This window comes from Hydra vulgaris, chromosome 13 (genome assembly GCF_038396675.1).
Source record: "Hydra vulgaris chromosome 13, alternate assembly HydraT2T_AEP".
Taxonomy (NCBI): domain Eukaryota; kingdom Metazoa; phylum Cnidaria; class Hydrozoa; order Anthoathecata; family Hydridae; genus Hydra; species Hydra vulgaris.
The window spans coordinates 10,515,235-10,527,364 of NC_088932.1; the positions used below are offsets into that span (position 1 = coordinate 10,515,235).

Consider the following 12,130-nt stretch of genomic DNA (forward strand, 5'->3'; position numbering starts at 1 on the left):
TTTGGTATTACAAATAAAGGAAAACTAAGCCGTTTAATATATGTTGGCTCTCTTGAATATGATGGAACAAAGTCATAAATTACTTGGGAACCAAATAATGTTTTTTGGTATGTCTTTAAATATGGATTAACATTAAATTTACAATAACAGATTTACAACCTTGTAATAATTGGTGAATGTATACGAGTTATTGAAACAAACTCAATAATTGAAAGCAATCCTCAATAATTGTAAGCAATCTTCATTAATTGTAAGCAATCCTAAATAACTGTTAGAAATTTCTCTATTGAATGTTAGCAAAATCATTTTATAAATAATAATGGAAGAAAAACCAAATTTTAAAATTAAATCTGGAAAAAGAATACTAGAAGGACAAGTCGCTGCTGCTAATCGGAAAGAAAAACAACAGGATTTGCTCTCTGAACTAAGTAAGCAAGAAGAATAAATCTTGAAAATAGAAGAAGAAGAAGCAAAAATTAGAATTATCAAAAAAAGAAATTAAAAGCAAAAACTATTCTATCTTCAATTTTGAAAATAATAATCTTACTAATGCTGCTATAGGAGTAGGACCTATTGTTGCTGTATATTTTTTTATAAAAAAAGAAAGAATTGCCTCCTCTAAACATAGCGCCTGAGCCAGCGCCTGCGCCTATGCCAGCGCCTCCCGAGACAATAAAAAACCCAGTAAAAAATTGTTGGAGTGTTTTTTAAGCTCGTCTCATAGTAATATATCTTTGGATACCTTGAAGTTTTTCAGGACGGTTGTCAATTTCATCGGCTTCCGTTTTTTGGATCTCTTGATCGACTAACCTTAAAAATGTTTGAAATTTTCCTTCAAGCGTCGTCAACTCTTCAACTGAAAGCTCACCATCACTTAAAGCTCTAGAAATTAATTCTTAGAGAAATGATTCAGTTTCAGCAGCTGAAGTATAAAACATGTGGTAGCGTTTACTGCTGCTGTTATAAATCTTTTGAATCAAACTGAGTAAAGCTGAAATAATTCCAAATCCTGCACCAGCCCCAGCTAGCCCTATGCTTACAGGAGCTCCAACACCTGTCCCTGCAAGACTGCTTCCAAAAGTTCCTAGTAATAAATCAGTTTTATTGCAACTTGATACAGCGTTTTAAAATTTTTTTATGGTGAACGCTTTTTTTCGCAATTCGTCACCGAGTATGTTAGCTCTTTAAACATATGACCAGGGGCAGATCCAGCGCTTTTTGGTCTTTGAGATAGCTAACTTCCATACATGGAGCAAACTCCAAAATTTTACATGTTTATACTTATGTCAAATAAGTATAAACATGTAAAATTTTGTCGCGAAAATGTGTCCAGAGCTCGTTTTGAGCCTGGATCTCCTGCTTATAAAACAAGCGCTCTAACCACTGCGCCTCGGCCGCGAATTTGACGGGGTTGTAAATTTTATATAGTCATAATTTTTGATAATCATCGAAATTTTTTGCAAACTCTCATTATTTGACATAAGTATAAACACATAAATGTTTGGAGTTAGCTCCATGTATGGAAGTTAGCTGTCTCAAAGACCAAAAAATGCTTGATTTGCCCCTGCATATGACAAAGCTGTTTAAAAGTCGAAGGTATAGGTTGAAGCGGAACTTCTTCTCATAAAGGAGCTTGAGCTCCTTCTTTAGTAAGAATTGTGTACAGCCTTTGTTCACTTTTTTCCATTATTAATATTATATTACTTGTTTTTATTGTTTAATTCGCAGCAACATCCATCCCACAGTGACATCCATCCCACAGTGACATCCATCACAAATATCAAAAACTAAAACAGCTTGAGAAAAAAACAATTGTTGTTCCATCATAACCAGTAAATTTAAAAGTAAGTTAGTCAACTACTTGAAAAGGCTGTAACGAAAACCAATTTAAAGTTGTAGGCTCATAATAATAAAAACCTGATGTTGCAGTTGCAGTAAATATAGTATCTATTACTCTTTGAGTGTTTCTTTTAAATGTTGCCGCGTTGGAATATATCTTATCACATTCTATTATATATAAAGCACCAGGTGAAGTACCACTACCGGCATAGTATATAATTTTTCGTAAAGCTATTTTAGTGTGCGCTGTTGTTATTATCGGTACTGTTAAAGTAACCGTCATAGAACCTGTAATATTTACTTGGTGAGCTATAGTCTGCTACATTGTACTTTATAATCAGTAGCAATTTATGTTCAATATACAATATATTGTATGCCGTATTATAAAACAACTTGTACATCTCCAAATATAAACACACCACTTAGCTCTTCTTTATGATTGTTTGTATCAACGTATTCACTATTATTTTTATTTAATTTTGTTGTTTCCGTTATTTTTGTTTTTTCTGTCAGTTTTGTTTTTTCTGTTGGCTCTGTTAGTTTTGTTGTTTTTGTTGACTCTGCCCAAATGCTGATTCTGGAGCTTGTTGTATGCCCAAATGCTGATTCTGGAGATTGTAAAAGTTTATTATCCCAAGCCGTTCATGATTTTGTTTTTAATGCGAGATCGCTTGGAATTAGGTAAAGTAAAGGAGCTAATGCAAAGTCCGAGTAGCTGTTTGCGTTTTCAGGAATTTGTTGATATCTTGCAATGTCTCCCGCAAAATCTGCAGAACATGTAATGTATCTTTCTAATGCAGCAACAAACTCGCGTTGAGCGTCAAGAGCAGAAGCTGATGCGCCGATAATCAAAGACCGAGCAGCCAACTGAGCAAAAAGCAGTGAAGCAGCATAACACCTTATTGACTCTTAAATGCTTACAAGTTCTGCATTTTTAAGACTATAAGTAATTTCAGGAATTTGGCCCATAGCAAGGTTAATTACATGTAAATCAAATTTTTTTGAACCTTGCACGATTCGGCGCGCATCGTATCAATATTTCCAGCTCTCTAACCCTATTTCTTAAGGAATATTAAATTTATATATTATACATTATTCTTTTTTTATCGCTTCAAACACTGTATTGTCAACTGAAACATTCCACGGATTAAAGCCGTTTGTACTTGGAATCGGCAACGTAAGGCGCCATAATATTCGTCTAACAGTGCAATAAATGTGAAATCTATAAAGAGCTCTCATGAAGCTGTCAGTAGAGTAAAACGTAAACATGCTTACCGCACATCCATCGGAAGCCATGCTAGTTGCAAAACTAAGTGCTTTAATATATGTGTTAGGTCCATCTCCATCAATCAAAATACTTCTTTTAATTAGGTTCATAACCTCAAATAACAGACTCTGCAATTCGAGCCCAATAATATGTTTGAAAGACATTTGTAAATCTATAAAATATCAAAGCATTAAAACTTGGAACAACCTTCCCTATGAACTAAAAGCTCTTAATTCATTCTCAACCTTTATAACTAGATTATTCTACTTTTTATTAAAAAATATAGTTAATGTTTATAATTTCTATAATCAATTTTTGTTGTCTTTAGTATTTTTATTTTTTTTTTATTTCTATTATATATTTTGTTGTCATTACTATTGCTCATTGTTATTTTTATGAATATTTACATTACTATTATTAACTACTTTTAACTAATATTAATATTGTTATTTTTATTATTGTTATTATTACTATTATTATTATTGTTATTATAATTATTATTGTTTTTGTGATTATTGTTATTATTATTATTATTATTATTATTGTTATTATTGTTATTATTATCAGGGCCGTACCGAGCTAATTTTGCGCTTCGGGCAAGAAAAGAAAATTGCGCCCCCTTCCCCCATCCTTCCTGAAAAAAAAAAGAAGAAAATTAAACGAAAAAATTGATTTAATGATCACAAAATTTATCACATCAACTTATAAGTAAAATTTGTCATTAAGGTTGCATAAACTTTAGTTCAATGTCACTTTTCTGGCTTTTCTTGAGGCAAATTCACTAATGACATCATTAAAATCAATGTTGTTTGCCACTTCATTTTCAATTGAAATTATTACAAACGTTCTTGGCCCATTGCTGACCTCATATAGTTTTTTATGAGCTTAAGTTTACTGAAACTTCTCTCACACATAGCAACTGTGATTGTTATGGTGAGGAAGATGAAAATAGCAATTGCCGTGTTGGGATAAGCATCGGTCAAAGAATATTTATGAATGAGCTGCAAAATTTCGATCGGGCTAGATTTTTCAAAGTTTTCCATCATTGCGGCAGCTTGATATTTAAAGCTCGCCATTTCTGACTGGAAATCAGAAGAATCTAAATCTGCCTTGTAAATTTGAGATAAATTTGCAGCTTTTTTCTTCAGTTCATCCACTGAACTTTTAGAGAGTGAAGGCCCACTAAGGAAGTCAAAATCAGAGGATACAGCAGACGTAGCCTTAAACCGCCATTCAATTTGTGTAATAAAACACAAGGTTGCAGTGAGATCCGAATTCTGTTTCTTCTGTGAGAAGGTGAGAATCATCTTCAGCTTCATAAAGTGCCATCCGCTTCACTTTGCGCTTCCCCTTGATTGGAAAGCCACCATCAATTCTGCTCTGGTTAGCTTTTTCTGTGGCATCTTTGATAGTGTTGTCCACACCAACATCTCGAAGATTCTGAATGGAAGCTTTCAATCTCTTTATTTTATTGCGGCAATGTCAAATGAAATGGTTTTTGATTGAAGCAGTTTGTTTTCCCGGTCAATTAGAGAAAGAATTTGACTCCAGAAATCCAACAAACACAAAAATCTGAAATCAATTTGAATGAGAAGTATTTTTGCACTGCTAACTGTGACAGCATTTGTCATGGAATTGTGGATAATGGATTCCAAAACTTGAAGAACGTCTTTGATTTGTCTGTGCAATGGTATGATTGCTTCTTTTTTGGCAGACTACCTTGTGTCACTGTTTCCCTTTAATGAGATGGTCAACGTTTTCATCAGTTTTTCCAATCTTGACGTGGAGCTTGAAAAAAAGTTAAAGATGACTTGAACCTTTCCAAAGTACGTAATCATGAGTTAGGAAACCTCAGCAGCATAAACACCAACAAGATTTAAAGTGCTAGCTGTGCATGGAACAAATCTTGCTGACTCTTTAAGAGAATGGATGTGAGCTTTGACGCCATTGTATTTTCCAGACATATTAGCACCATTGTCATAGCCTTGGCCCCAGTAATTGGAAATGTTTAGATCATCCTTCTCCAATTTTTCAGTTATCTCTGTTGCAAGAACTTTTCCAGTTTTTTGGTGAGATTCAATGAAGTCCACAAAGCTTTCCTTAATTGTGCAGGTTTCATCACTGATTTGTACATACCTGATGATCTGAGTCATCTGCTCTTTGTGGGTGGCATCTGAAGTGCAGTCGAACAGAACAGAGTAGTATTTAGCTTCTTTGATGTTTGACAAAATTTCGTTCCTGACTTTTTGCACAAGTAACTCAATCAGCTCATTTTTAATTCGAGGAGAAAAGTAGGATGTTGTGGTTTTTTTTGCTTTAACGGACGCAATGTGTTCAGCCACTAAAGGATAATTATGGCTAATCAACTCAATTAAGCTCAGAAAATGCCACTCTTTTGTTGGCCGATGTCTTCTGTTGTTCCCCGAAGGGCAAGATTGTTCTTGTCCTTCGGGGAACGAAATTGCATCAACAATCATTTTCAAGATGTCTCTCCACTTTCTCATCTCTCCGCTAATAACTCTCTGCAGATCAGAATCCAGGGTCTTTCATTCTTTGAAGTTTTTTTCAAGAGTTTTCCAATCAGAATAGCATCTTTGGTGTTCATTGCTGTTTTCATGCTCAGGAATTCTTGGGTTTAGTTTTTTCCAGTCACAAAACCCTTTGGAAATTTCTGAGAAATTTCCAAAGAGTTTTGTCAGCAAAAACAAAATAAAGAATCTTTTTTGTCGCTGTACTGCAGCCAAGTGCGAACAAATTTTACACCATTGGAATGAATATTTTCATACCATTTTGAGCTGAAGTGTTGCATTCTGTTGTCAAAATCACACGGCGTGTTTGGGAAAAATTCTCTTCTGTCTTGCTCTGGCCCATGCTCAATCAAAAAGCATCTTGTATTGTCCGTTATTTTAAGCCATGTTGCTGAATCCCTGTGTTGAAAGTTTTCTTCCGAGGCCACTGCAATTTCTGAGATTTCTGAATGAAGTTCATCCTCGTCCATTTCAGCTGGACCTGAAAGCTGGGCATTTCCATCTTCCCTTGTTGGTTCTGAATCAGTTGCGCAAAATTCTTTTTGACTTTGGCTGATGAAAATCTTCAATTAATTCCAAATGATGATCTGAACTTAAGTCAATTATAAGATCTGCTGAATTGTCATTAACTTTGAATCTGTTGAATTGTCATTAACTTCAATACAAATATCCTCTGAAATAACTTGTTTTTCAACTGAGTTTGTTACCAACCACTTTTTGAAACATTTTTGAAGTTTCTCGTCACTTTCTTGGCGCTGTTTTCTTTTCTTCTTAAATTCAGCACCAGATAATTTTTGGGTTCGATTCATAATAGAATCATAATGTTTAAAAGTTATCAAAGGTATGTTAGTGTTAAAGGGCGCTCTTTTGTTAAGTAAATGAGCTTTAATATTTAGGAGTTTGTGTCAAGAGGCGAAATTTTAATTAATTTTTTTATCAACAGCAGCGACGCCGTGAAAATTTGTTTCACAAACTGATTATTGTTTTTTTAATTTATTAAAATTTGCGCCCTCTCAAATTTGGCGTCTCAGGCCGCGGCCCGGTCGGCCCCGCCCTTGGTACAACCCTGATTATTATTAGTAGTATTATTAACACCGTTATTTTTATGTTATAAAGTTATTATTAACACCGTTATTTTTATGTTATAAATTTTATTATTTTTATTATATATTATGAAAATTAGCATTATATTTATTTGAATTAGATATTATTAACATTAGCTGGTGTTTACTTTATATTAGTAAATTTACTATTTGTAAACGTCCTTGAATGTAAAATCTTATTTCAGAAATAAATTATTGATTGATTGATTGACTGATTTGTTGTGTACCAATTTGCCATGTCAAATAATTTCTTTAAAGTATAAGATCAACTTCATACTCAAAATAAGTATCACCATGGTCATCTCTTCCAAATTTAGTACTATTATCAATATCATTATAATTTGATCTTAATCTAGCTCTACTTAACTTTAAATAGTAAGTTAGTGTTAACCATTGTCTAACTTTGTTAGTAACTTCAACATTATCTTCTCTATTTACATTTACAGGCATACTTTTTACTTCTGTAATAACATTTTTTTAAATATCAATTGTTGTGTCTTGAAACTCTTTTAATGAATTTTCATTGCAATCGGCACTGTCTTTCAATTTCAGCTTTATCAAAAATATCTACATCATCAATAGACCCAACAGAGTCAAAAGGTAGCATATCCCAATCACTCCGTTCAGTCCAATCACCTTTTTCACCCCAATCCACATCACCTCTTTCAACTGATGGAATATATTCAACCATCTTCATAAGAACTATATATTAGATAGTAACTCCTCCTCAAAATACTTAATAAAATTCACGTTTAAATAGTAGCTATGGAACCTTATTAAATGTCCGTTTACTATACGACGTTATTTTAATCCGAGGTCCTACTTAACTGCAAGGCTTGTCGCAAATTTAGGACGTGCTTTAATTCAAAAATTAACAGTAAGAATGCAAAGTCAGGAAATTCAATCATCGATAGACTATGGAGATTACTGGAGCGTTTTAGATCTGTTCCTCTTATCAACTCAGCAAGCTTTACCTTTACCTGACAGGTTAATGCAAGGCAATTATGATCAAGCTGACCCTGATAATTTAACCCTCCTAAGATCAGGATCTTCGTCAGGTAGCACTATTGGAGCTAACACTGCAACTTCACTCTGCACTCCTCTAGACTTTGAACTTTTCATTGCAAAAGGACCATTCCACCCATCAAGTTTTGGAGATCAACTAGAATATGAGATAATTTTTAGTAACCGTACGGAAGTTATTATTTCTCCAGACAATTCAGTAACTCCAAACTATTTACTCAACAAATTCGTTTTACAACATGAGACTATCTATAACCCACAGCTAGCTAATGAAGTATCATATAGTAGCGTGAGCCGCTTCGGGCTTGCTTTTAAGCAAATAACACGTCACCGCCGTGTTCAGCTTGACGCAACTCAAACCTTGTGGCTTTTCGATGTAAACATTTTATGAGAAAATCTCAAGTACGTTCTTATATACTGCTCTCATTCAACTAATTTTGCAAGACAGCCTGAAAAGTCTAACGCTGTAAAGAATATTATAAAAGTAGATATCCTATTAAATGCACAGCCTAACCTCTATTCTAATGGAATGCTACCATATTACTTTTTCAAAAGAATGTACCGATGTGTTAAAGAAATTTTTTATTGTTTATTTTGATGATTAAAAAATAAATTTTGATTTGATAGAAATTAAATAAAAATATACATAACCTAATCTTTAAGAACTAATTGCACTCATTTTGAGACTCTTTTTCTCCTAAACTGGTAAAATGTTCGGATATCATAATATGTTTTTATTAAAATTTGTGGCTATCAATGTAACCGTTTTTATGAAGCTCAAATTCAAGTTACTCATTGTGCTTTAGATATCTTGATTCATCTGTTCCTGCTTTCTAAAACAAAGAAAAAATTTTAATTTCAACACAAGCTGAAATTCAGTTTCAAAGTTTTAAATAAGTGTACAATATTTACCAGCTAAGAAATGAACTGAAAGCTTGTTTGCAAGATAATAATAGGTTTGCAAGATAATAATAGGTTTGCTTATGCCGATTCGCATTTATGCCGGTTCGCATTTATGCCAGTTCGCATTTATGCCAGTTCGAGTTTTTGTAACTGGTTCGCACTTATGTCAGATCACACTTATGCCAATTCGCGCTTATTCAGCCGGTATATAAAGAATGCGTGCAGAATAAGTTGAGTTATAGCTTAACTGATTTATGTTTTGCTTTGTGTTTATTTAAATATTCAAAGATTACTACGCATGTGTAAATCAACATTTACAGATGCGCAACAATAATTTTGCTTCATATTTTGCATTTCACAGGCTTCATTATAAATAAAGTATCTTCTGTCAGATTTTTCTTCTAAACACTGTCAAGAATTGGAACAGACTTGATGCAAACTTAATGTAATAGCTCAAATTGTAAGTTACGTAAATAATGACAGCATTCTTTGTCTGTAATAGGTTTGTGAGGTCAAAAATCAGAATGATACGTTGATATCAGGGAATGATAAGGCAGGTAAAAATATTGTACATAGCTAGACTACATCAGTCAATACCAATTCTGTTTTTTGAAGATCTGTTTTTAATTCTTTAATTAGATTTTTTCTTTGCATAGAAAGAATCATATAATCAACTCCATAACCTTGGAAATTTGTTCTGCAAGAAACAGAACAACATAGCTAATTGTTTAAACTGTACTGTTACAGTTTAGATTAAAAAAAAAGTGAAAACAAAAAATTACCTTTGACAATCAGCGGTAACATTCTCAATAAAAAAATTTTCAACAACATCTAACATTTAATACTTTGTCTAATGCATTTCGTTTAAAGCATTCAACAGGTAAAGCCAAAATAATAAATGTTATTGATGATTTGTATTATAAAACATTTATTATCAAACTTTATACAAACTTGGCACAAATTGCTTGTTGATCTACTGGTTAAGCTATACCTCAAGATTGACTTTAAAAGTACTAAGTTTTAGTTATTAAATAATATAGTCTAAAATATAAGTAATTGAAATTTTGAATAAGTATTGAAAGTTGAAACTTTCTCAATATTTATTATTGGGAACTGCTCTGAAACAAAATCTTTTTATATATTTAATGATAAACAACAAACAGACGATACAAGATTAAAAGTCCCAAGTCTTATCCTTCACCTTTTTTTATGCGGATAGTTAAATTTTTCCTTTAAAAGTTTTAGTGTATACATTAAGTATCATCATAAGAAAAAGATGGGAAATATGATTTTTAATAAGTTACTTATTAAAAATTTTATATTACTTATGAAGTCACTCATCAAATTATAGCTTATTACTTATAAAGTTACCTATTAAAAAATAATAAAATACTTATTAGGTATTTTATTTCAAACATGGATGTGTAAAAATTATACAAATAATAAAATGTTAAAATTAAAAAACACGGATTAAAACTTTTGAAAAGTAAGCCAATTGAGGGTCAAAAGCTACATTCCTTAAATTTTTAATACACTCCTACGCCCTCAATTCTCAGTCTCAGTAAAGTAACAGAATCAAAAGGCACATTCGTTATAAATAGGTTTTCAACCCTTTCCTAATACATGTTGTTAAGCTCAAAACACGCACTTTTGCAGCCATTAAGATAAAAATTTTACCACTTTTGATTCCAAAAATGTTAGAGTACGATAAAAAATAGAAAATAGTGTTTAAAAACACTTATACCCGTGTGTTTTTAATTCGAAATGTTTTTCTATACCTTTTCTGAAAAAAATCACATCAAATTCTGTTATATATCTGCCTAATTATTATCTTTAAAGTAACCTTGTTTAGTGAATATTTTTACTAAATTTCAATAAAAGCGTGCAAAATTTTGCTGGAGACATGTTATTTTGGATTATGGAGTGGGAGATTTTTAACTTTTGAAAAAATAAGCTTTTCAGCTTATTTTTTCAAAAGAAAAATTTTGAAAGAATAAGCAGAAAATCTATTACTTATGAATAAAAGTGGTTTTCACCAGAAAGGTAAAACCACTGGTGAAATTGGCAAAAAAAAAAAATAAAGCGATCAATAGTTCGGTGCTAATAATTATTGAACGATTCAAAGAGATGAAATCTTACGTTGATCGCCATCGTTCTGGAAGACCGTGTTTTGACAACACCCAATGATAATCGCCTAATAATCAAGAAGAAAGAATTTTGAAAATTTGAACAAGTTGAAAAATTGAACCATGTTGTTGCATGAATTAAGAAGGGAATGGAAGCTTTCAAATGGGCGTCAAGCAACAGAATCACTTGTACGTAGGAAACTAATCGTTTCCTCAGTATTATCTTGTTCTATTTACAAATGTAATAAATAAAATGTTTCATCTAATATATAAAATAAATACAAAAAAGTATATATATATATATATATTACTTACACTCAGAGGCGTGGTGGCCCCAGAGGCAAAGCGGGATTCCCGCATGGGCTTTTCACTTTTTCATCTAAGTATGGGCCTTTTGGCAAATTTTAATTGTTTCTATATTTTAAAGAAGTTCCACAATCATTTAAAATATTTATGTAAGCACAAATTAAATTTTATTAATCACTTGATTTAAAAAGTCTTCGAGTTTGAGCGCAATTATATTAGTATTTTGCATAATAATAATATTGCTCTGAAAACAAAGTAGATGTTTTGAGACTTATTATGATATTTTTTTCATGAGAAAATAATGAACCCATAAACGGTTTTTAACGATCCTAATGTTGACAAAATAAATTTAAGAAAGTCCGCAGGCCCAACAATAATAATAGCTATTATTATTGTTGGACTTGAATTAACTTAGTTTACCCCAAAACATTTTTCTTAAATAAATTAAAACGCAATACAATTACTATATAGTAATTGTATTGCGTTTTAATTTATTTAAGAAAAATGTTTTAGTGTTAAATTTTAAACTATGTTTTATATAAATAAGGATCGAACTCATGTTTTACATTTTTGTAACGTTTCGAAACAGATATAAACTTCTTTAATAATAAATAAAGTTTTTTATTTTTATACAGTTTATATTATTGTATGTAAATAAAGAAATCAGTCCGTAATATCCTGTCCTCAGACAGATTAAAAATAGGATGATGAACTGCTAAATGAAACCACATTATAAAAACTTTTATGTTTAAACTATGTCAATAACGGCACCATTTTAAGAGCGGCATTTTTACTGTTTATGCGAAAATGTTAAAAAAAGTTAAAATACCGAATTAAACAAAAGCATAAACTAAAATGAATTATCTTATAAAATAAAAAGAATTTCTTATTTATCAAGATTTTCAATATTTATTTTAGAAAAAAAATTATGCATGATTTAAAAAAATTTATATTATTGTACAATGAAATATATATCATTATATAGTAATAGAAAAATTAAAATCTTTGATTTTTAATTTTGTGTTAGGCTATGTT

General features: G+C 31.6%; 1 protein-coding gene across 1 annotated transcript; it reads right to left on the bottom strand.

The window, feature by feature from the left end:
- Positions 1 to 5,801: 5,801 nt before the first annotated feature.
- On the bottom strand, positions 5,802 to 6,443 carry LOC136089622 (zinc finger MYM-type protein 5-like). Its single transcript, XM_065815674.1, has 2 exons — positions 6,265 to 6,443; positions 5,802 to 6,186 (listed from the first exon to the last, which is right to left on the bottom strand). Exons 1-2 carry the CDS (start codon positions 6,441 to 6,443, stop codon positions 5,802 to 5,804), a joined length of 564 nt encoding a protein of 187 aa, XP_065671746.1.
- Between the last annotated feature and the right edge of the window lie 5,687 nt (positions 6,444 to 12,130).

Bases quoted from the DNA above. Each gene is read 5' to 3' on its own strand.
- LOC136089622 (XM_065815674.1), bottom strand. From the start codon at position 6,443: ATGAATCGAACCCAAAAATTATCTGGTGCTGAATTTAAGAAGAAAAGA. The intron at 6,187-6,264 runs GTTAATGACAAT...GATTTTCATCAG, and splicing joins GACAATTCAACAGATTCAAA to CCAAAGTCAAAAAGAATTTT.